General features: G+C 34.9%; 3 protein-coding genes across 3 annotated transcripts; all 3 read left to right on the forward strand.

The window, feature by feature from the left end:
- Positions 1-8,384: 8,384 nt before the first annotated feature.
- LOC116134148 (WD-40 repeat-containing protein MSI1-like) lies at positions 8,385-10,313 on the forward strand. Its single transcript, XM_031419832.1, has 6 exons — positions 8,385-8,666; positions 8,818-9,171; positions 9,268-9,414; positions 9,657-9,781; positions 9,885-9,980; positions 10,097-10,313. The coding sequence occupies exons 1-6, from the start codon at positions 8,385-8,387 to the stop codon at positions 10,311-10,313; spliced, it is 1,221 nt and encodes a 406-aa protein (XP_031275692.1).
- A 1,036-nt stretch (positions 10,314-11,349) lies between these two features.
- On the forward strand, positions 11,350-18,898 carry LOC116134149 (histone-binding protein MSI1-like). Its single transcript, XM_031419834.1, has 11 exons — positions 11,350-11,403; positions 15,480-15,533; positions 15,669-15,809; positions 16,130-16,369; positions 16,882-17,184; positions 17,336-17,692; positions 17,775-17,927; positions 18,130-18,254; positions 18,390-18,485; positions 18,601-18,801; positions 18,874-18,898. Exons 1-11 carry the CDS (start codon positions 11,350-11,352, stop codon positions 18,896-18,898), a joined length of 1,749 nt encoding a protein of 582 aa, XP_031275694.1.
- A 1,634-nt stretch (positions 18,899-20,532) lies between these two features.
- LOC116134150 (UDP-glycosyltransferase 87A1-like) lies at positions 20,533-22,559 on the forward strand. The gene is made up of 2 exons (XM_031419835.1): positions 20,533-21,057; positions 21,398-22,559. Exons 1-2 carry the CDS (start codon positions 20,559-20,561, stop codon positions 22,321-22,323), a joined length of 1,425 nt encoding a protein of 474 aa, XP_031275695.1. The 5' UTR covers positions 20,533-20,558; the 3' UTR covers positions 22,324-22,559.
- The last annotated feature ends 4,113 nt before the right edge of the window (positions 22,560-26,672 follow it).

Consider the following 26,672-nt stretch of genomic DNA (forward strand, 5'->3'; position numbering starts at 1 on the left):
GGGTGGAGGTTAACTTTCTATACTTCCTTTGTAGGCTTCTTTGTAAGACTAGCATTGCTGATCTTTTTATCTATGCAATAATTTTTTTGGGAGAGAATAACATGTTCCCATCCAAGGTTTGGCAAAACGACACTTTCCCATCCTTTAAGTTTCAAAATGACGCTTTTCCACAATTCGTTAGGTTTTATTATGTTTTCTGTTAATATTTAGCTAAAAAGACAAAAATATCCTTAAATATTTGACTTTATAAATTTTTTTATTCTTTTTTAATTAGCCAAAATTTCAATTATTAAAAAGTTAAAAAAAAAAATTAGGAGTAATGCTATGGAAGTTTAAAGTTAAATGACCTTAATATTTATTTATAATATCATCACTATTATTCAATAATCTACTAAATTTATAATGTTTTTCATTTTGACTAATTAACATATAAAATCAATATTCCTAATTAATTAAAAAAACAACGGAAAATAAAAAAGTATATTTACACTTGAAATAATAAATAATTACTTTGATTTAACTAAATTTTAATTTATAATAAACTAATTAAGGGTATTTTCATCTTTTCAATCAAATATTAACAGAAAATACTAACGAAGCTTGATGAATGAGAAAGTGTCATTTTGAAATTTGATGGGTGGGAAAGTGTCGTTTTGCCAAACCCTGGGTGGGAAAATGTCATTCTTTCTTTTTTCCTAATTCTTAATTCCTTTCATTAATTATAAATCACCTGTATGTATTTCCTCAAACTCTAATTAGAAGAGAATCCCAGTTAGAGGTGGAAAAGTAACCCGCTCGGCTCGACTCGACCCGGCCCGCGGCGGGTTATGCAAAGTAGCGGGCGGGTCAACATAACCCGGCCTGCCAATTATGGGGAATTGGCTAGCCCAACCTGACCCGCCAACCCTAACCCATTGGGTTAGGCCGCGGGTCGGGCCAAGTTAACCCCTTTTTGATTTTTTGTTTTGTTTAAGTTTAAATGTTTAATTAACTTTTCAAATGAATAATTAACAATTTATAAATGAGTAAATGTAATTGTTTTTAGTTAACTTCTTTTCAAATATCAATAATTCAATTCAATTCAATTTTGTTTTGTTAACATTCCAAATATTAATTCAATTTTAATACATTAAAATTGTAATATAAGAAAAATTAAATTTATTCATTTATTAAAAAATAAAATAAGAAATTACAATAATTATTGGTTCGTTAAAAACCTCACCAAGAAAAACCAAATGGAACAAAAACTTGGTAAAGAAAAAAGAATGCAATAATTGACAATTAATTTACAAGTTACAATTTACAATTTACGAAACAACTAATTTTGGGGTTGACTAGGACCTCCCTCATATGTATCATCTATATTACAAAATTGAAATGATTCTATTAAAAACCTCGTATTGACCTTGATGGTGCGACCGTTCCCAATCTCGAAGACATGTGAGGACTTCAATCATTTTTTGTGAAAGTTTAGTCCTCCTTTCATTTAAAATTCTTCCACTTGCACTAAATGTTTGTTCGAATGAGACGGTTGAGACCGGAACAGCAAAAACATCCAAGGCAAGTCTTGATAATACCGAAAAAATATATTTTCTGGTTTTCCAATATTCCAAGACATCAAAGTTGGCTCTTTGTTGTGGATCTGTTGGTAACATTTCAGGAGTTCCCAAATATTGTTGAAGCTCGTTACTCTATGACTGCATGGCGGACAATAGATCCGTTGGTGCCGTTGGTGCTTCTGAAGAGGAGCCTGCACCTGTGCTTCGGGTTCGATTCCTCTTCGGTCTATTAAATGCACTCCAAGTGTAGAAGTCTTCATTTGTTTCTTCTGATGAAACTTCCCTTTGTATTTTGTGTCTTTGCAGGTTCCCATACCTGTTTTCATATTAGAAATATACCTCTGCAAAACAATTTTTTACCTCTCTTATTTGATTGACAAATGCTAAGTTTTGTAAATTTTCAGATAATGTCTCTGAACCATTTTCTAAACCTTCTTGTTTAATTCTAGGATAAAAAAATGGCACCTAAACAATAAAGAAAATGAATGGGTTTAAAATATTTATAAAAAAAAATTTCCATTACCTTTATTGGTTCTTTTAAAATTTCATTGTTTTTGTTTTTTGTAAATAACTTTGAAATTTTTTCAATTGTATGTATTACCAATGGACTAGTTGGATAATTCACACCAGAAAAATTGTAAAGTGGATTGGTAAAAAATTTTAAGAAAAGAATGAAATACTTTAGGGTGCGTTTGACTTATTGTTTTTATCCATATTCTCAATCCTATTTTTCAAATGTTGTTTGGCACGTTATTCCTAAAATATTAGTCTATTTTTTTAATTACACTGAGACCCTATAAGTTTAATAATTTCATTAAATACCCCCCAGAAAAAAAGTTTAAAAACACCCCCACCCACCAATACCTGCCAGATTCCGGCAACCACCACCGGTGATAGCTGGAATCTATCACAATAGTCATACAGCCATTGGAAATAGCCGGTAATGGCCAGATCTGGCCTTTTCCGAAAAAGGCCAGATCTACCGTCAACGATGGCCAAAGAAATGGTCGTCGTTGACTGTCAACGACAGCCATATCTTTGGTCGTTGCTAACAGCCAAATATGGTCGCCATTTCAGCCTTTTACGGCCGTCGCAGCCACATCAGTTCATAGATCTGGCCTTTTCCGGCCAGATCCGTGGTGGATCTGGCCAGAAAAGGCCATAACAATGCGTTACGGCATAGATCTGACCGGTCTGTGTCGTAACAAAATTTTTCGGCCAGATTCCGTCGGTGGTGGCTGGAATTTGGCACTGCAGGTGGTGGAGGTGTTTTTGTCATTTTATATATTAGGGTCTTTAATTAAATTAGTAAACCTAAGGGCTTTTTCATAAATTTTTAAAGTTTACCTCGTAATACTTCCCTATCCAACAACCCAATACTATCCCCAAAATAATAAACCAAACGCACCCTTAGCTATTTGCCAATCATTTTCTACCAAATAATGAGGACCTCTATTATTTGTTACAAAGTAACTAATTAAATTAGCATAAGGTAAACATGAATCAAGCATTAAATAAGTACTATTCCATCTAACAGACATGTCTAATGCAAATGTTCTAGAAGAAATATTTGATTGCAAATGTTCTAGAAGAAATATTTGATTTTATACAAGCATCTTGAAATTCAGCATTTCTTTTATTACTACCAGTAATCGAAGCTAAACAATCTCTAATTCTATCAATATTTTCTTTAATTGTTTTCATACCACTTTTCATAATTAAATTAATAACATGGCATGCACAACGTTGGTGAAAAAACTTCAAATTATTATATGAAGGATAATTACTTTGAAAATAATATATAGCTTTACTATTAGAACTTGCATTATCTAAAGTTAAACTTATCACTTTACTAACAATATCATAATCTTTTAAAACTTCAACAATTTTATTATGAATTTGTTGACCACTGTGATTAATATCCATTAATCTAAATCCTAATAAAGATTTATTTAATTTACATTCATTATCAAAATAATGACTAGTCACACAAATATAATCTTATTTAGCTCTACCACTCTAAATATTGGCAGTTAGAGTCACACTAACATGACAAGTATGTATTTTATTTTTTAATTCTAATTTCATTTTCTTAAACAATTTTATTAAATCATTTCTAGTTGCAGTATTAGAATAACTTTTAAATCTTGAAAAAAAATGAATTTTTAATAAATCTTTCAAAGTATTTATCTTCAACCATATTAATAGGTTGATCAGTTGCAGCAATATATAAAGCTAATTGTTCCTTATATCCATCAGAATTATAATGCCAAGTAGTACCCATATTAGTTATTTGAGTTTGATTGGTTTCTCTATTTCCATGTTGATCAATATGTTTATTAGCATGTCTTTTTAAAGTACTAACACCATTACCTGAATCAGCTTTATAAACATTTCCACAATACTTGCATCTTGCTTTCTTCACTTGAACTCCATTTTCTACCTCGTAAAACTTATCGAAATGCGTCCAAACGTCTGATGTGTGTCTGTCGTCACTTTCGACAGCAGTTGATGAACCCGCTTCAGCTTGAGATGAAGTTGGACGAGGACGACTTCTAGTACCACCGAGAGCTGTATGGGGAGGAATCAGGGGCATATTTTGAGGTGTATCAGATTCTGAGACTGGGAAAGCTGCGGGACTATTTGAATCTCCTGTATTTATGTTAGTAAAATTAGCGAGACTAGGACTAGGATAGTAGTTTTCTTCATCATTGATATTGATAGAAGAGAAATATATATCCATTGTAGTTGAAAAAAAAAAAATCGAAGTAGAAGAAATAAAAAATTAAAGAAAGAGAATTGGAATATGGAAATTGGAAAATTGGAAATATGAATTGAAAATTGCAAAAACTAATAAAAATTAAAATAAGAGCAAATTGATAACAAAGAGATTAAGAGAATAAATGAATAATTGAGAGATTAGAGATTAGAGAAAATGAGAGAATTTTTAGGGAGAAATTATAGAAAAAAATGGGAAAAGAAAATGACGAAAACGACCTCTCCAACAGCTATAAAACGGCTATATTTCAAGGGTAAAAGGGTAATTGGAAAAACAAAAAAAAAATCTTTTTTTTTTATTTGTTTTTCGGCCAACTCGCGAGTCAACCCAATGGGTTGGCCGTTGGTGCAATAGCCAACCCGTCGGGTTGCCAACAGCTAACCCGCAGGTCAACTCGGCAGGTTGGCGGTCCTTTCTCTAGAAAGGACAAAACAACAACCCGCGAGTCGCCGGGTTGCCATTTCTCAACCCAGCCCGCCCGGGGGTTGCTGGCAGGTTGGGTTCAACCCGGCCCACCTTATTGGCGGTTCGGGTTGAACCCTCTTAAATGCGGGCTGGGTTATGGTTGACTCGCATAACCCAGCCCATTTGTTCCACCTCTAATCTTAGTCCTTAATTGAATTTATTGTCTCTCATCCTTCATTCCTCAACTTAGTTCCAACTAGCTAGATTTGAATCTTATCTTATAATTAATAGCATGTATTTTTAAATATTTTTTAGGTATTATTTTTCTTGAGATTCACAAAAATACTTCCTAGGTAATTAAAAGCAAGCCAAGTGTTATAAATTGTTATGTAGTAAATCCATGCAACATGATTCACGCCATGTGTCCTAAGGTTGTTTGATCATTTAGGTCGCGTGTCACTCTATGTGAGGGTTACTTTATTTGTAAATCTACCATTATAACAATATATAAACTAATCTTTCACCCTAATTGGGGGATCCTTTGGAAGCCCTTTCAAAACCGCCTCATTCATATTGAGAGCAAATCTTGTTTCTACGCAATGAATATAGAAGAAAATTAATAAAACAATAGTAGACATAGAATTTGCACCTCGCATTTGAACCACGGAAATCCCTTGTTCTTTATTTTCATATTAATTCAACATCAAAATACCGGTTTACTACAAACTCTTGCACAGGTTTTATCATCAAGAGACTCTATTCCATTTTTTGAGTCTTGAAATGTCGATCATGGCTCGTGCCACCAAATCCAATTCAAGAAACAAAGTTGTTGCCAACTAGACTAGGGAGGCTTCTACGAGCCACCTGAGGACTATTTCTGAAGAACACCATCCATCTAGATAGGAGAATGAACTAGCCACTCCACAAGCGGATCCACAAATAATGAGCATCCTTGGAACGCTTATTACCACACTCCAACTATTGGTACAATGCTTGGACAATGCCCAATGATATACCAAAGGCTCGATCCTCAACAAGTAGGATGTTGTCTAGAGGACGACATGGGGGACTTAGCAATGTTGGCCGCCACGTACTATGAAATCCTCGCATAGTTTAGATGCGACAAGTGAATGCCTCATCTAATAAAGATAGGAGTAGGATGCCTCCAGGCATGGGATTCCTAATTCTCCTATGCACGATGGCAATAACTCGTGCCAAGAGCTTGCTCGTGATGTCGATAAGCGATGTGTGGAATATAACTCACGTCATGAAGATGCTCAAGGATGACGTATTGATGATAACTCACATCAAGAAAGTGCCCACAACTTACGTGCCAGTTGTGACCCACTCCAAGAAAGGGCAAACTCCCCTTGTATAGATAACTCATTTCTCTTAAGTAGTAACCTGTGAACACGCGTGTTTGAAAGAATGGGAAAAGGGGGTGGCTAGCTCTACGTGAAGACCTTCATGTCAGCCTAAACGAGGTAAGAAACAATTGAAGAGCCAATACAAAGTTCGTAAAAAGAAGCCATCCTACAGGAGAACAACTAGATATGCATTGCAAAGAGCCCTAGACGAACTCAGGCCCCAGTAAGATGAATATGAAATCGGGCACGGGGGATCTTCATACTCTACCATGATTCTCCGTGCACCTTTACCGCCAAGATTCAAAATGCCCAATTTGAAGGTTTTGATGGCAATAATGACCCCTTAGATCACTTAGAATTCTTTAGCAACCTGATTGAGCTACAATAGGTCTTAGATTTGGCCAAATTACTGGCGCTATCTGGCTATTACTCTCACCGCAGGAGTGAAGAGATGGCTCAGATCTCTTCAGTCTGGATCCATTTCCTCATGGAAACAATTGAGTTTGCATTTCCTGAGGCATTTCAAGGCGAACAAAAAATCCTTAATGCCCTTGAGTTATCTCAACAATATCTGCTAGGAGGGAGATGAAACTTTGAAGTCCTATTTGAAAAGGTTTAATTCTAAGTTGAATAGGGGTAGCCAATGCTCCAAAATAATCAATTCGTACACTTATCATTGCCGGATTCTGCCTACAGACCACTTGTGGGAAGAGCTTCAGGTAGAGGACCATGTGTCCCTCACTCTATTTTACAAAATGCGTGAGAAATACTTCCAAATAGAAAATTATGTAGCTGCCCTAAGGCAAAATGACCCCAAGGCCTTGATCAATGTTCATGTTCAAACTAAGGACAGGTAGGGTGAAAAGAAGAGAGACAGGTAGAAGGTGTAACGAAGACAGAAAAAGAATGCTAAAACAGTAGCGAGTTGAATCTAGGAAAACCACCATTTCCTTGGTACAACAACTACACTCCTGCGGCCGCTTCCATTGAACGAGTTTTTCGATCTCCAATGATGCAGGATTGCTCCCAAAATTGGTGGCCTTGAAAGAGAATCAAAATAAACATGACTCCAAGAAGTACTGCCACTATCACTGGGACATTAGACACAACACTAATGAGTGTCGTGCCCTCAAAGATGCAATTGAGGACCTTATTGGAAGGGGCCATTTGCGAGAATTTGTCGATAATCGTCAAGGTCACAGTGATCGAAGTAATGACAATACACAACAGTAGGACCCCTAGGGGGATGTTAATGTCATCAAGACAATCTTTGTTGTGGTGGGATTGTCCAGTTTAGTGAAATGTTGAGTTAGACGTTTTAAAAGGTGAATTATGATGTATGATTAAAAACAAGAAACTTTTGAAAATGTGGATTGCAGTGTACTAGTATGTGAAGATTGTAATTTTTCTAATATTGTTGACTATGAAAGTCAAAGATTAAAACAAGTGAAATGACAAAACTGCCCTTCACTTAAAGTTGCTACTGGATACGCTGCCCTTCACTTCATCACGAAAAATGTTATTTCAACACTTACAGTTGCAACAGACCAAATCAATGCTAATTTCACAAGTAAATAAGCCAAGTGATACACTATATTCTTCTTTGTTTGAACTGACTTTTTAGCAAGAGCACCAAAGGAATAAGAAAGTTCCAGAGAAGAGGAGAGGAACTGAGGAAGAGAGAAAACGTGAAAAAAAATGAGAATTTTCGAATTCTAAGATCAATAAAATATTAAAATATCTTAGTAGGGTCAATAAATTATGGGTAATTTTAGTGGGATCAAAATTGTGAATTACCATAAAATATATACCTATTTTTAATAATTTTAGAATTTCAGTGGAGTCAGGGACCCCACTGAGTAATCCCTTGTATAGTTGTATATAACAATATTTCACATGCATTAATTATTTGCAAATACGTACAAAATTATATAGGTAGCTAAATTAGATTTGCTGTGGTGGATTGTGGTGTAGTATGTGAAGATTGAAATTTTTCTAATATGGTTGACCATGAAAGTCAAAGAATAAAAGTACTGAAATGATGAAACTGCCCTTTACTTAAAGTTGCTCCTGGATACGCCGCCGTTTTACTTTTGTATATCAAGTAGTTGACTTCGGACTTCGGTTAACTTCTTTTTCTCAGTCAAGAATCAAGAAATCAAGAGAACAGAGTTGCAATTCCTCCTCGATTCTTTCTTCCAATTTTCGATTGTTCTCTAAAAGTTCACATATCTTTCTCTCTACATCTTTAAAGTTACTAGTAAATTTAGAGCAATGGAGAAAGAACAGAGGATAAGAGATCTACACTTCGAGTACTGGAAGAGGAACAGGACATTTATGCACAATAAGATCATCAACCATTTTCTCGAATGGCCATGTCATACTGTTGAGTGGCTTCCTGGTAAATGGAAGCTATCTGACCGAGAATGTTACGTTCACCAGTTGATTCTTGGCACCCACGCTACCCGGAATGAGCCCAATTTTCTAATTGTTGCCGACGTTCTGTTTCCTGAAGATGAATCTGATCTTGGTGGCATTGGCTGCCGCAGTGGCAAGGTACTCCCTCAAGAAGGGGGAAAAGGAATTATTGTTGCTTCAGTTTTGGGACATAACATTAAATTTCTTGAAGTTATTCTCTTAACATTTCTTTTATCTTTATATTTTAAATTCATGATTCATACTTGAATATTACTGTCATCCCTTGCAGGTGGAAGTACTTCGGAAAATACTGCATAAAGGAGTGGTTAAATGTGCTCGTCACATGCCTCAGAATACAAGTTATATAGCGACCAAGACTGTTAGTGGAGAAGTCCACATATTTGATCATGTAAAATACCCATTAGAGCCTGCTCCGGATAGTGTACTCACTGAACAAGAAGGTCCAGAATTGAGGTTGCTTGGCCACAGAACTAACGGGTATGGTTTTTCACATGATAAATTATCATGGAGCAAGTTGAAGAAGGGTTATTTGCTCAGTGGTGCTGATGATTCTCAAATATTTGTGTGGGACATCAATGCAACTCCTAACAATGTGGCACTTCGGTCCACGCGGAGGTTTACGGTACATTTTTTTTTGTTTTTGGCTTCGCACATTCAAATGCAGAAAGTCCATGGCTTTGTACTCATTTTTACATTTACAATGGTTTTGCTAAAATAGGGTCATAATGGTGCTGTACAAGATGTAGCATGGCATATGAAGAATGAGCACTTATTTGGGTCTGTTGGTAGTGATAAATGCCTATCAATATGGGATCTTCGGCAACCCGGCAGCCCTGTCCAATCTGTTGTGGCTCACCAGGATGAGGTAGGCATCTACACAAAATGACATAAATTAGAATGAAATCATCTATCTACTTCAACTAGAGCAAAATGTAATTAACCCTTGTTTTCCATGTATTATAAGAAAGACATAAATTAGATTGATTGCTACAATTTTAACTTGGGTGTATCAGTCTTTTTGTTGATCCATTCAATGTCAATTGATACATCTTCTTTGCTGGTGTTTGCTGAAAGGATCATATCACTTGTGTAATCTGATGTTAATAGGTCACTTCTTTATCTTTCAATCCCTTTGACGAACGAACTTTGGCGACTGGTTCTGCTGATAAGATGGTCAACTTATATGATCTGCGCAATGTTAATAAGGCAAGATACACATTTACCGATCACAGGTAAGAATTCTTACACATTAGGTGAATATCTTCGATTGTATTCTTATCGCTTAATGCATGTGCCTAATATTTGAAACTTTTATTATGGCAACGTGCTCAACAGGAACGTTGTTAACCAAGTTGAGTGGAGCCCCAAGAATTATAATCTCTTAGCTTCTGTTTGTAATGACAGAAGGTTGATAATCTGGGATCTTAGAAGGTTTGAACTTAAAATCCCACAATGGTTCTGCAATTTTTAACTGAAATAATTTTGTTATATGAACTATGAACAATCTTGCCTTACTTATGTCAAATATCTGGTGTTCCGTGTTGCAGGATTGGTACTAAACAAAAATTCGACCAGATTTTTAAAGGTCCACCAGAGTTGCTCTTTGTTCATATTGGTCATAAGAGCGCCATTAAAGAATTTTCATGGGATCCGAATGGCGATTGGGACATTGCTAGTGTAGCCGAAGATAACGACCTTCAAACATGGAAGATCACAAATGATTATGACCAGGGAAGATTGTTGTCAAGGTCATATCGATTCTGAAATACAATTTCCAAACACTCTCGAAGTAACAGCTCATTCAACTTTTTTTCGAATTCGTTTTCTCTCCCACCCCTCTCTCATTCTCTTGTTCCACTGTCCAAAATTTTACCAAATGCTTCCATGTCTTCAACAAGCATATATTCCTCTCTATGCTATATCGAAATCGATCAATAATTAGAAACAAATATAATTTCCTCCTTTTCAACAATGACGCCATTTTTAAATTCAATTTTAAGCTGATTCTATGCTCAAGAAAAACCTATACATGACCATGTGAAATTTGGTGTTCCTTTTGCGGGATTGGTATATGCAAAATCAGATGAGTTTTCCCTTTCAATTGGTATATGTTTTTGGGAAAATGAGTTCCAAAAACAGAGAAAGCGTTTTCGCTCGACGTGAAAATTTGCAAAACACATCGATTTTGAAATACAAATTCGCTTTCTGAACATACTTTTTTAATTGATAATACCAGGTAATACACAAGCCCACCTCACGGCCTTATATTCTCTCAGTGAAATACGATGACAGAGAAAGGCTTAAGGACTTTCTACTACAAAACGAGATTCGCTTTTCCTGCCTCATGGACCACCCTAATTCCTTAAGTGCCACACAACTATTTTACTCAATACCAAATTCAATTACTCTTTGAATGAGTGCATTCCAATTATGTACATATACTCAAATGTAGTGTTTTAAAACCCAGCCCATCCCGACTTATTTAATCGGTCGAATCGTGAACTGATGGCTAAGTCAGGCCGATTAAGGTTGAAAACCGGAATTGTAATTAACCTATTCTGACCTGCAATTGGACGGTGTTACTATAGCGAACCACCGTTCCAATCGTTCTTCTACCAAAACCGGTTAACTCAAATTCCCAAATTCTTCTAAGGCCAAAGTTTCAGTCGGTGGGGAGGTGCTGTCGACTAGGAAAACACAACAACACACAATCAAAACAAGCACAAGGCAACCAAGAAGCCAAAACCAATAAGAAATCAGCTGAAAATCCGATCAATCCCACACCAAAATAATTAAAATCATGGCTGTTAAAAGTGACTCTCGGTCAGTGTTTGACGGGCAAATAGGAATCGAGGTAGACCACAATGAGTCATGAGGTGGTGTCAGATTGAGGCTTGGTCCCCAAAATCGTCGGAATTTGGCCAACAAACGGTGAAACCCTAGCTTGTGATTACTGACAATCAATAAGTGGAATGGCTTGAGAACTTTGGGGGGTTTTGTAGAGGAGTGGCTGGTGAGTCTAAGAGTGGTGATGGTTGAGGTTGTCATCACTCAAAATGCCTGAAAACTAGCAAAGGACAATCACTCGACATGATTTTCTTGGTCAACGATCAGCGAGTGATGAGAAGGGATAAGGGGTATAGTTTTGAAAAGGAGAGGGTAGGGGTTCTAGTGGTGGTGACGGGGTGATTTTGGTGAGAAAACAACCAGAAGAAGGGGAAAAAAGGTCAACATTGCAATCTTGCCAAACGAAGAGGGGACAAAGAGAACAAGGAAGGAAAAGAAAGGGAAGAGGAGATGAAGAGAAAGAGGAAGGAAGAAGAAAGAAGAAAGTTATAAAAGAGAGAGGGGAAGAGATGGAAGAAAGTGACGAAGAAAGAAAAAAAGTAGATGTTGTAGGGTGTGTGTTTGCTTTACTTCAAACCTACGGGGACTGATGCGTAATTTTTAGGGGTTTGTTTGCTAGGTTTCAAATTGTGGGGACTAGGTGAAGTTTTCAGGAATGTGTTTGCTACACACATTGGTCAGACCAACTGGTTGGACTGATCAAACTAGTCAACTCGGGAATTGGCCCCTTAACCAAGTCAAGGAGTGGTTCTGTTTTTAAAACATTGCTCAAATGGTCATCTCTAACTGTTGACTGGTTGCTTGGAAAATCTGAGCTACCAGACATAGACTACTCAGTGTAGAGAGCCGCACCCAAATGAGCCTAATTATCTCATGCTTGCCCAGTTGTTGAATCCTAATAATGAAGCTGAGAATGATCAAATCAATCCTTATATAAGTTCGGATCCTGGTAAGATACTTAGGGGGTGTTTGTCTAAGCTTATAAGTTGGTCAAATTAGCTTATAAGCTCTAAAATTAAACTGACCTGTTTGTTTATAATATTTTTTAGCTTATAAGTTGAGCTTATAAGCAAAAAAAAATAAGTTGGGGGGGAGGTACTTTTTTTTTTGGCTTATAAGCACTCTGCTTATAAGTTAGTTTGACCAAGTATATTACCATATTATCCTTGTTTAATTTTAAAATTCCTTAGTATACCCTTGTTTAATATAGTACCTTTTTTAGTCATTTTATAATAAAATATACTTATAAGCCATATTTTACCAAACACGTCAACTACTTATCAGTCACTTATAAGTATTTTAACCAAACACGTAATTGCTTAAAATTTCAAATGCTTATAAGCTAAAATTAGCTTATAAGCAATTGTTGCTTATAAGCTAATTTTCATAAGCTCAGACAAACACCCCCTTCAATTCATCTTTTAATATTAGATTTGTTGCTCCAGTAGTCCTAAGACATAACTGAAGGATAAAATGTTCTTGAAGGGTTTATTGTTATTTAAAAAGTACACTAATGTCTCTAACCATTAATTAACAGATTTATTTTTTTATAGATTCAAGTTTGAACTCAGGCCATGTTTACTTATAAAAATTGACAAGGGAATGAAATTAGGATTTCTAATTCCCTTGTTTACTTATTGGAATTGAGTAGAGTACTGAAATCTCTTGCATAATCATTTCTATAAAAACATGGGTGAAGGAATCCTCAAAATTTTGTAAGGAATCTTAATTCTTGAGTTAGAGAGTCAATCAATTTACTTCTTGGTGAAAGATGGATGCATGAAGAATCAAGCATATCATGCTATAACAAGTATAGTCATAGTTTAAAAAAAAAATTCAATCAAATTGAAATAAGTAAGGTAGAACATGTTACCTTAAGTCCTTAGCAACCTTGGAGACTCTTAATTTCAAGAGAAACTAAGCAAAAGAGTATCCACACCAAGGGAAGAAGAGATTTGACCAAGAGGAAAATTTAGGGTTCTTAGAGATTTTTCTCTACACCAAAATTCATATATCATTTTCTTTATATAGGAATCCTTGTAAACAATTCAATAATTGTTTTGGACTTCCTTAAACAATTCCATAATTGTTATGAAGTTGTTAAACTTCTTTAAATTATAACATTGGATTAACATTTAATCACAATTAACAATTTAACTCTTAAATTGTTTACATAACAATTTAACCCTTAAATTGTTTACAATTACAACCCCTTGTAAAATCCAATTTCATATAAAGAAAATGATTAATATAAATAACTTTATTACCTTTGGTAGGTGCTAGCCAACCTTGTATAATCAACTCTCTTTGGCTATTTCTTCATTCTCCTTAGTTTTTATGTGTGACCTCTTAGGTTCACTGTGGCCTAGCTGTGGGCCCAATATCACAGACTATTTCGATATGTTTTGTCATAACTCTTTATGAACAAAACTCCCACTGATTATGGTAGGCATCTAGCAATGCTCCATAACCCCTAAGTCACAATGAAGATATACTCCAACGAACCTTTTACAATCATACATGTTGTATAATCAAATCCTTCCGTTGTCTAATCCCAATTAAGAATGGATTCATGGTATGTCAAAATCCTTATCTTAATTTTAATTCAATACATATGGAACGTGTCACCATGAAACAACCTTTCATGTAACATTTTATATACCCCGGCCGGAGATTTCCCTTTTCCAATGTATCTTGACATTTGTCTAGGAACTTGATATCAATCTATACCAAGTCAACGGATCCCATCTTGACTATCACTTGTCCTCACACATAAACAACACATGGCCAAATCGGCTTATTAACACATGGCATGATTAGCCTCATGTTTATACACCATATGAACCATATGCGTTTATGCAGAATCCAACCGTGATATCTCAGGTCTAAGGATTAAAAATACCCTAGTATGATCTTATGATAAATCATTGACTACATTTTAAATGTCCATGTGATTCATCATAATTGGCCATATTCAATAAACAGTTCACTAACCACGTATCCATGCTAATGCCCTAGTGATATAACTTTTATAATCACCCACACCAATACCATCACATGATATTCTACGGAGGTATTCAGCATGCCTACTATGTAATATTATTGCCCAATTAATATTACCTATGTAGGGAATACTTTGATGATTTTGATCTTCTAAAGATTTGTATCATCCGGACATTTCACATGTAATACATATATATAAATGAAGCAATAAACCACATGTGAAATAAGAACACTTTCTTCTATTGATAAGATAAAATGTATATACAAACTATATACATTCACATATATATACAAAACTTAATGCCTTGGAACCGACGACACGATTGGTTCCTAGGGCATACACTAACACTTGGACCCTATTTTGAATTTAAATATTCTATCTTTTCTTTTAAAGATTTTTATTTCATTATTTATTATTTTAAAATTTAGTGATTATTAAAATAGAATTTTGTAAATGTTGACAGTAATTGAACAACTGATTAAAGTTGACCTTTGGGTGACTATTGTTGACCAATGTTGATCTGCTATTGAACATGTTGATCGGTGTTGACAAGCCATTGACAACTATAGATCGTTTGTTGGCCAGTGTTGACAAACCGTTGACCATTGTTGATCGGTTGTTGGCCGGTGTTGATCAACTATTGAACAACATTGGCCAGTGTTGACCACCATTGACCAATGTTGACCTGTCATTAAATTTTGATTTTTTAGTTAGAATAACTATTGTCAAAGTAAAAAATATATATATATATCTATATTAAAAAATAGTGTTAAATTATTTTATTATTCTTTACATAATTATGTTTTTTATTTAAAAATATAATCATAATTTTTAACTTATGTGGAATGTTTCAATGATGAGCGTATTTTTGTCCACATACCAGACATTTGATTCCATTCCCTTAATATTTCATCTTATAATTTAACAATGAAATCATAATGTATTCTATTCTCGATTCATTATTCGAATATATATCTATTTCCATTTCTCTTTCTGTTTCACTACAATTCAAGCAAGTAAACATGGGCTCATCATGATTCATAACCTGATATTTTGACTGTTACTGTCTTCCCTTGCAGGTGGAAATAATTCAGCGAATACAACATTCAGGAGAGGTTAACCGTGCTCGTCACGTCTCAAAACTCTAAAGTAAACTAGCAACCAGGACTCTCAGTGGACAAGTCCACATTTTTTATTATCGCAAGCGCCCATCGAGCCTCCTGAGGATGGTGCATGTATTCCTGTTTGAAGCTGATGATTGGTGACAGCATGTGGGAGGATTTGGTTTATCATGGAGCAAGGTCAAGGAGGTTCATTTTCTCAGTAGCTCTAAAGATTCTGAATTATGTGTGTGGGACATCAATGTACCTTCTAACAATAAGAAACTTCAGGCCATGAATATATTTGAGGTACATTTTTTTTTTCAATCAATATTGAACTTATTAGCTTTGTAGATGTGCATGACTGCATAAATTTGATTCCTTGAAAAAAGAAAATATCTTATTGCTTAATGCATGAACTCAACAGGGATTTTTGTAACCAAGTTACATGGAGGAATGAGACTATCTTTGTTTCTAGTTCTAATGACACAAGGTTAATGCTGTGGGACTGTAGGGGGTTTGAGTTCGGACTTCTTTTCAAGTGAAATAATTCCATTCTTCTTAAATGAGCCATTTAAGAAACAGTCTTGCCTTGTATCAATATTTGGTTGGTGATGTCCAAAAACCAGATTAAAGACGACCCTCATGATGGTCACACGAGCTCTGTTTCAGTACTTTCATGGAATCCGAATAAAGATTGGGTTATTGCCAGTGTGGCTGCTGATAGCATGATTCAAATTTGGCAGATTGCAGAGAGTACTCTCCATTTTCAACCAACACCTGCTCATTCAACTTCTTCTCAAAATTCATTCTCCCTCTCAAATCTCACCACACTCTCATTTTCTTGTTCTTGCAATTCTCTTCCATCAGTACTCATTATCTACTGTCTAAAGAATTCAATTCAATTCCGGTGGTTACAGTTAATAAGTTATGAACACCTATTTCAAATACTAGCATTTTGGTCCTTTGACTTAGAAATTATACTAAAATGACACAAAAAAAAACCCTTCTAAGAAGTAATAAAAATGCATTGCACGAACAACATAGTATACACTATGGTGGGATTGTCCAGTTTAGTGAAATGTTGTAGAATGTGAAGATTGTAAGTTTGCTAATATTGTTGACTATGAAGGTCAAAATATAAAAGACGTGAAATGATGAAACTGCCCTTCACTTAAAGTTACTAGTGCATACGCTGCCGTTTGACTTTTGTATACCCAGTCGTTAACTTCAGTTAACTTTTGTATATAAAACTGAAACGTACCAGAAGTCAAGAATCAAGAAATCAGGAAAACAGAGTTGCAATTCCTTCTCGATTCTTTCTTCCAATTTTCGATTGTTCTCTAAAAGTTCACATATCTTTCTCTCTACATCTTTAAAGTTCACTAGTAAATTTAGAGCAATCGAGAAAGAACAGAGGAAAAGAGATGTACGTTTCGAGTACTGGAAGAGGAAGAGGACAGTTATGTACAACAAGATCATCTACCATTTTCTCGAATGGCCATGTCATACTGTTGAGTGGCTTCCCGGTAAATTGAAGCTAGCTGACCAAGAATGTTACGTTCACCAGTTGATTCTTGGCACCCACGCTGCCCAGAATGAGCCCAATTATCTAATTGTTGCCAACGTTCTGTTTCCTGAAGATGAATCTGATCTTGGTGGCATTGGCTGCCGCAGTGGCAAGGTACTCCCTCAAGAAGGGGGAAAAGGAATTATTGTTGCTTCAGTTTTGGGACATAACATTAAATTTCTTGAAGTTATTCTCTTAACATTTCTTTTATCTTTATATTTTAAATTCATGATTCATACTTGAATATTACTGTCATCCCTTGCAGGTGGAAGTACTTCGGAAAATAATGCATAAAGGAGTGGTTAAATGTGCTCGTCACATGCCTCAGAATACAAGTTATATAGCGACCAAGACTGCTAGTGGAGAAGTCCACATATTTGATCATATAAAATACCCATTAGAGCCTGTTCCGGATAGTGTACTCTCTGAACAAGAAGGTCCTGATTTGAGGTTGCTTGGCCACAGAACTAACGTGTATGGTTTATCAAATGATAAATTATCGTGGAGCAAGTTGAAGAAGGGTCGTTTGCTCAGTGGTGCTGATGATTCTCAAATATGTGTGTGGGACATCAATGGAACTCCTATTAAAAATATAGCACTTCGGTTCACGCGGCGGTTCACGGTACATTTTTTTTAACATTCAAATGCAGAAAGTCTATGTCTTTGTACTCATTTTCACATTTACAATGGTTGTGCTAAAATAGGGTCATAATGGTGGTGTAAAAGATGTAGCATGGCATGTGAAGAATGAACACTTACTTGGTTCTGTTGGTAGTGATAAATACCTATCAATATGGGATCTTCGGCAATCAGTATACAGCAACCCTGTCCAATCTGTTGTGGTTCACCGGGATGAGGTAGGCTCTACACAGAAAGACATAAATTAGACTGAAATCATCTATCTGCTTCAACTAGAGCAACATATAATTAACCTTAAAAATGAGTATTAGTCTTTTTATTAAAAGAAATCATTTTTCATTTATTATAAGAAAGACATAAATTAGATTGATTGCTGCAATTTTAACTTAGATCTATTAGTCTTTTTATTGATGTTAATAGGTCACTTCTTTATCTTGGAATCCCTTTGACGAACGGATCTTGGCAACTGGTTCTTCTGACAAGATGGTCAAGATATTTGATCTGCGCAATATTAACATTGCAATACACACATTTTCCGATCACAGGTAAGAATTCTCACACATTTAGTGAATATCTTTGATTGTATTTTTATTTTTTGGTTGTTTTAAAAGGAAAAGCACTTATCACTTAATGCATGTGCCTAATATTTTAAAATTTTATTATGGCAACGTGCTCAACAGGAACGTTGTTAACCAAGTTGAGTGGAGCCCCAAGAATGATAATCTCTTAGCTTCTGTTTGTGCTGACAGAAGGTTGATAATCTGGGATCTTAGCAGGTTTGAACTTAAAATCCGATAATGGTTCTGCAATTTTTAACTGAAATAATTTTGTTATATGAACTATGAATAATCTTGCCTTACTTATATCAATATCTGGTGTTTCGTCTTGCAGGATTGGCACTGAACAAACGTCAGAGCAGAGGTTTAGAGGTCCACCAGAGTTGCTTTTTGTTCATATTGGTCATAAGAGAGCCATTAAAGAATTTTCATGGGATCTGAATGGCGATTGGGACATTGCTAGTATAGCCGAAGATAACGACCTTCAAACATGGAAGATCACAAATGATTATGACCAGGGAAGATTGTTGTCAAGGTCAGTAATCTAGCATTAAAAAATGGAAAACATGAAAACTTATTGAACTTCTTTATTTTTTTGATCATCCAGGATTTTCCCCGCTAAGGGAGCTTGAACAATACCTCGTGGAAGCAAACAACAGGCCGAACACTCTCCAAGTAACAGCTCATTCAACTTTTTCCGAATTCGTTTCCTCTCCCACCCCTCTCTCAGTCTCTTGTTCCACTGTCCAAAAGTTTACCAAATGCTTCCATGTCTTCAACAAGCATATCTTACTCTCTGAGCTATATTGAAATCGATCAATAATGAGGCCATTTTTTTAATTCAATTCTAAGCTGATTCTATGCTCAAGAAATACCTATACATGACTATGTGAAATTTGGCGTTCCTTTCCCGGAATTGGTATATGCAAATCAAATGAGTTTTCCCTTTCAATTAGTATATGTTTCCGGGAACAGAGAAAGCGTTTTCACTCGACGTGAAATTTTGTACAACACATCGATTTTGAAATACAATTGCGTTTTCTTAGCATACTTTTTAACAGCTCATGGCATTTCTTCTCTAAATTCAGCCTCCCTCTCCCCCATTCCTAACTTCTTGTACTTGCCATTATTAATTTTTTCTTGCAAGTGTAGATTAAAATTAAACTTCCCTATCTCCCTGTGATCAGATAGCAAGTCATTTAGCCACCAGAGTTAGTTATACCTAAGGGTCTTATGATTGAGTCATAGGAAAAACAATTATCAAGTTTACCCAAAAACATTAGACTTGCTATTGTTGTTTATTATATGTCTGACTTGGGAAATTTTCTATTGGGATCAAGAGGGCAAAATGGGTGAAATAAAATTGTTATAGCGTATAATTGGCATTGGGATCTAGAAAGCAATGAGACAAATTAAAATAGGTCATTTGTTTATTCATAAAATTTTTCAACTTGCATTCAAACTCTTAGTTTTATAATTCAGCATATTCACCGAATACTTCCATATCCTCAACAACATATCTTGCTTTTCGAGCTTTATTTATATGACACAAATCCCCTCTTGTATGAATTCTACTGAGTTTTTAAGGATCTTATCTTAGGTCTGACGTGTATATTTTTATCTAAACAAATTTTTTTTTTTTTTCTCTTTCTTAATTCCTTTCATTAATTATAAATCATGTGTATGTGTTCCTTCACGTGAAAACTCTGATCAAAAGAGTTAGTAACCACTTGGTTTGTGGTTTGATGACAAAACTTTATATTACTCAAAGGTCTTTGTGTTTGAATCCTACCAAGTAATCACTTATCATATTTGTGACTTATCTGACTCAAACTGACCCAAACACCCTGATCACAAAAAAAGAAAAAAAAAATCTCAATCTTTTAGTGTGTTCAATGGACCCTTATAACTAGCTATATTTGAATCTTATCTTAAAATTAATAGCATGTATTATTTAAGACTTTTTTATTTTTTCTTGAGATTCACTATTTTACTTCCTAGGTAATTATAAGCATGCCAAGTGTTATAAACTAAAACAATCTTCCAAGACTTGTTAAACTAATCACATTTTTTAATGACCATATTCATCTTTTAGATTAGTGCATCATATTTAAATCCATCTCGATTAACAATGAGATAATTATTATTATTATTTAAAACTTCACTTTGTCACTATCTATAATACTTACTGACCAAAAAATTTCATATTAGCAACTTGCTTGCAAGTTCTATCTATATATTTACATCTTCTATTACGGCCTGGAGTACAACAATAAGCCTCCAAAGTCAAACATGGATCCTACACCTAACCGGCAACTACCCACCACTGTACGCTGCCACATTGTGGCCGTGCCGTTTCCTGGTAGGGGTCACATCAACCCCATGATGAGTCTATGCAAACTCATAGCTTCAAAAACACAAGACGTTCTCATAACCTTTGTGGTTACTGAAGAATGGTTCGAGATCATTGGCTCTAATAGCAAGCCTGAAACTATCCGCTTGGCTTCCATACCAAATGTTATACCCTCTGAGCAGCTTCGAGGACTTGACTTTCCTGAGTTTTATGAAGCTGTTCAGACCAAAATGAAGGCTCCATTTGAGCAGCTTCTTGATCAGCTTGAGCCACCGGTGAGCAATATTGTAAATGATATTGATCTCTTGTGGGCTACAAGTATTGGTAACAGAAGAAATATTCCTGTAGCCATTCTTTGCACAACATCGGCAACATTTTTAAACAAGTTGCAATACTTCAGCCAGATTGAAGATCGAGATTTGCTGGTTAATTTGTTGGGTATGTATTATATAGTCATCCTCTCTTACAGATGTTTTTATTTATTTATTTTAAATCTACAATAATATTTCTATCAACGATTTACACAAAAGAAAAAAAATTTCAGAATCTTGTACGAGAAAATTGACTAAAATTTTATGTTTTGGTACAAAACTAACGTTATAATGAATGTACATATGTCTTGATTTATGACTATCAAAACTGAATATATAAAAATCTAATCTAATTGTTTAAAAATTGGTGAGTTTGTATTAACCTAGATCAAGATATCAATGACTAAAAACTTTGTTTTTAAGTTAAAATCTCTATCTTTGAACTTGATTCATGCATGTTAAATCATTTTTGATAAATAACTCATATGTATATTTCTCTCGTGGGACAGGAGAAGAAGATGAGACCTTAAACATCCCTGAAGGAATCTCTCCAAGTCAAGTACCAGAATTCAAAAACATCTTCTATGGAAATGCCAAAAAAGGCACACAACTTTCACTATTAGCTCATTCATGGGTGCCAAAATCTCAATACCTTCTCTTCACTTCCCTCTATGAGCTTGAACCCCAAGTCTTCAACACTCTCAAACCAAAATTCTCCTTCCCCCTCTACCCCATTGGCCCTGCTGTCCCTCCCTTGAACTCTCCACCCAATTCTCCACAAATCTCCCAATGGCTAGATTCTCAACCCACAGGATCGGTCCTCTATGTCTCCTTGGGAAGTTTCGTCTCAGTCTCAAGTGCCCAAATGGATGAACTTTTAGGTGGGTTGAAAATCAGTGGAGTTAAGTTCTTGTGGGTTGCTAGAGGAGAGAGTTCAAGGTTGATTAAGAAGGGAGAAAACATGAATGGATTGATAGTGGATTGGTGTAGTAGTCAATTGGGGGTGTTGTGTCATGATTCCATTGGTGGGTTTTTGACTCATTGTGGGTGGAACTCTACTCTTGAAGGGCTTTTTGCTGGAGTTGCCATGCTTACTTTTCCTATAATGTATGATCAAGTGACAAATGAGGAGCTGATTGTGGAGGGGTGGAGAGTTGGGTGGAGGGGGAGGGGGAGAGTTGTTGGAGATGATCAAAGTTTGGTGAGTGGACAAGAGATTTGTGAGAGGGTGAAGAGGTTTATGGATGAAGAGAATGTTGAGGTGCAAAATTTGAGGAAAAGAGGCAGAGAAGTTAGAGAAATTTGTCATCGAGCTAGGGCAAACGGTGGATCTTCTGATAAAAACTTAGATGCTTTTATCAAGGATATTTCACAAAACCATTATCGTCATTGAGCTAATTTGAGATTTAAGAAATTTTAGGATTTGAGTAGTAATGTTCTACATGTACAAAATTAGGATCCCAGGTAATGTGACTAATAACTTGTTACCATTATGCTACTTACAAGGAGTCACATCACTTGAGATCCAAAGTTAAGATTTGTATACATAACATTATCAAATTATCTTATTTTCTACGTTATGTTAGTATAAGATTTTCATTAATAAATGGTTTTGTACGACGCTAAAAGACTTTCTTGTCATTTTTTGGTATTCATCTGGATTAATTATTTTTGTATATTAAAGTGTAAAGCAGTTGAGACTAAACCAAGTAATCTATACAACCCAAGGCCCACTCATGTTATCAGTTAGTTTAGATATATCAATGGGAAAGTGAAGGCAGAAATGAAATAACACAACCAATCATGTAATTTTATAAATCATGTGCCTCTCAGCCTAACGAGTCAAAACAAACCCACAAACACAGACGATAAATTCTTTTGTTTTTTAAAAAATGAATTCAAAACTTAATTTTCAGTTTCTATACCAATATCATAATTTGATATAGATTGATTGATGTGATAAGATGACTTCAAATTAGTGAACTTTGCGGAAAACTTGGTGACTTATGGCTATGGACCAGAGAAGGTGTAGATGAAGCAGAAATTTGTGGGTGTTACGTAAAGAAAGTGTAACACATAGTAAACAGAGGAAGAAGAAACGATTAAAACATCATAATTAACTTAAAGTTTATTAGTAGAATCAGGAGAAGGCAGGTAGAGGGCTAACTATTAAGGATGAAAGGGGTTTATGTACCAAGAATACAAGAGGGCCTGGAAAGGGATTGGTTACAGCAATTAAAGTACGTTCATCAGTGCTTGTGTTCTGCATCACAAAAAGGACACACACACGAAAAAAAAAAAAAGGCCCTTAAAAATTAGGAGGGAAAATGACAATATGATTTCTCATCAGACTAAGTTGTTACAAGCTCAAGTGAATTTAGAATACAGAACAATACACATCCATAGATTAACTACCAGTAACTTGCAAAAGGTAACTAAAGCACCAGTTTCAAACATTTGTATATGTACATAGCAGGTAATTTTTGGGGAAATTTTGTAGAACATGTACAAATACAAGACCTTATTTCTCTATTGAGTGACAGTAGACATTTCAATACATCACAGTACCAAATTATGCATTATATTTTCATGTAATCAAGACTGGACTGATTTAATTTCCATTAGACATCCTAACAGTTTGTTAAATAGTTCAAGAAAAACTAAAGATTGCTAATCAAAAATTACATCTGAACACAGAAAATTTGAACTTTTCAGAATACAGAAGGCACAAAGATCACTACTCCACAACATATTCTTTATCAACACATTTAAACAAACTCTCCATTTAAACGTTCGGAAAATTTAAGAAATGAAGCTAAAACAAAAATTCCTATGTCTTTTATGTGTCATTTTAGTTTCAAAAAAATAAAAAATTCCCTCTAACTACGCCAAATGCAACAATCACATCCACACTTAAAACTCATTTAAGTCCAAGTTTTCACTTCTTGCTGCATACATAAGAACAAAATTGTAACATGAATCTTAAAAATTCTTTTGTTTTCTTAAATTCTCCCAAAAAAGCCAGTGAGATTTAACAACAAAAACCCAATTTGTTCTTCATTATGCTTTAATCATATGAAAATTTACTAAAATATCTTACCAACTCTAAGAATGTGTTAATTATATATGTGAAAAAAACAAAGATATGAACAAGAGTTATTTTAATCCACATGTGAACGAAAATACTCACAAACATAACCTGAATGGAGATTAAGCAGTGTAGAATCACTAACCTTTTGAGAGAGGAAGAGTACTGAACGGAGAACAATGACCGACGGCGAAGAACTACCGGAGAGGATGGCTTTGGAGAGCGTGCGAGAGTTTGAGTAACTCGAAGAAGCGTTAGTAAAATTGCAAGTTGCAACTTCCCCCAAACAAAACTCGATTTTGCCGCTTTTTTTGTTAGACCCCCATACGTTTCATTTTTGTCAAATGTATCCCTGTAGAGTGTAAAATTTCTGGACCCCAATACTTTTTTAACGTTACATTTAAACCCAATAGTTTAAAATTTTTAAGATGATTACAACAATTAAGATAGTTAATTAAGATGTTACTCTAAAATAAAATAAAAGGCATGGTATGTATTTAAAAGAAAATAAAGGTACTACCTTAAACAATAATATATAGTACAATATGAAAAGATATTATTAATTAAGAGAGAACCTTCTTTGAAACAGATGAAAAGAAAAAAAAGATACAAGTTTAAAATATCTAAAAAAGCTGTCAAACAACTTCGATGATCTTGGTTTGATAGGGCTTTTAAAAAAGGGCTAGGATTTGTATTTTAGGAAAGAGAAGGAAAAGGGAATTAGAGGTTGAAAGAAGAGGAATGAAAAAACACCCTTAGATGGCTTGGTGAGATGCTTTTTGGTATATTATTCAAAAGATTTTAAGTTCGATTCTTCTCGATTGCTAATAGGGATAACCAATATTAGATTTACCCGATCCTTAACTTCAAAGCCCTAACTGATAGTTTCAATTTTTTGGTGTTTTGTAAAAACATTATATTATCCTTAAGTTTTTTTAATTATTATTTGTATAGGGATATTTATGTCTTTTAACATTTTTTTTTTTTTTTTTGTTAAAGTTAACTATGATTATTGACCATCTATCTATCTTCTATGTATTTTAGAACTTATATCTTTATTTTTATCATCCATTTTACAAAATTTGTCTAATAATTAATAATATTCCCATATAAATATATAATAATGCTAATAAAAATTTGATATGTCAAAACAAATAAATAAATTTTACGAGGACTCACCGCCTTCCTATGTTGGTTTCTCCGGGCACTTGGCTGATCGGTAATTTTCCCAAGCCTGAAATAAGGGATACTTCCCGCTCCGGGCAACCAGCTAGAAAGGGTAATTCTGTCAAGCCTAAAGTAAGGGCTAATCCAAAATACAGCGAAAACCCATTTATTCTAAAGAACCCTCAGACTATAATTATTTTACAACTCGGCCATTGTTATTTTCCGTTATTTAATAATTTGAAATCCCCGCCTCTGTACCAGACATATTTCTTTGTCTCGGACGATATTTGTACAAAGACAAAACAACGTAGTTCACCAAAATGGAAGAAATGAGCGAGTTCGAAGTAGCCGACAACGACGAAGATTTTGATACGAAAATGAAAATGACAACTTCGACGACGACGACGAAGAAGAAGGAGAAGACGAAGACTACGTCACTCCGCTAGATTTGACGCAAAACAATTCGTCAGGTGTCCAAACTTACCAGCAATTCGAGCGGCTAGAGTACGAAGCCCTCGCGGAACGCACGCAATACAAAACGCCAAGATGAGACTAATACTAGTCAGAGGTATTAGTAATTTTGATTTGTAATCAATAATTTGAAGTGATCTTTTTTTTTTTTCTTAATGAGATCGATTGAAAATTGATCGTAGTGAAGAAAATGTAGCCGGAATGAGTATGGTTAAGTTCATGGAAACCTTCAATTTCGGCGGTTTTCGAAGAAGAAAATCAAGAAAGGTATTCCTCTTATTTTGTTTTTTAATTTTAAGTCCACTAAGGTTTGACTGAACTACAATGAAAGTTGAAGGCTTTTTTTAAGAATAATGCTATCTATCACAAATCTTCTATTGAATTTCTTGTTACTAGCGATTTGTACTTGTCTGCTAGTTGATGTATTAGAGTTATTATATATTTACTATAAGAGTAGTTTAGTGTTTTATATTTTTGCCTTTGTAAGACTATTATTTCATTTTCTCTCTTTTGTACATTCATTGTATTTTACCTTTTTTTGCAATGAGAAAGCGTAGCCCCTATTTTCTCCCTTCTTTGATCTCTCTTTGAATCTTTGATTTTACTTTTGGATAATTCACATGGTATCAGAGCTTTGATTGTGGAAGGTAGTTTAATCTCTCCAAGAACAAGGGCAAAGTTTGGGGGTTTTCAAGCTTCTCATCCGTTCAAACTTCTCCATTTCGATTGGTGCCCTCAATCAAGTATGGATTTGCTATTCTAGTATTGGGTAATCAATTTCTTTTAATTTTCACAAATATTGAGCATGTTTGGATAGAGATTGGAATGTAATTTTGGCGTATTATGGCTATTTCGAATTTGTGCTTATATCTTGGATTGTTGCTGCTCTTTTGAGAACTTGATTGTTGGTCTGAAGATATTCTTGTTTTGGGTGTTCTACATTAAGGGGATTGAAGAATATACAGGGGTTATTTTGTCGAAATTTCAAGATTTTTAGCCTTGATTGTTTTTGCAAT

This window comes from Pistacia vera, unplaced genomic scaffold, assembly GCF_008641045.1.
Source record: "Pistacia vera cultivar Batoury unplaced genomic scaffold, PisVer_v2 Contig283, whole genome shotgun sequence".
NCBI lineage: Eukaryota > Viridiplantae > Streptophyta > Magnoliopsida > Sapindales > Anacardiaceae > Pistacia > Pistacia vera.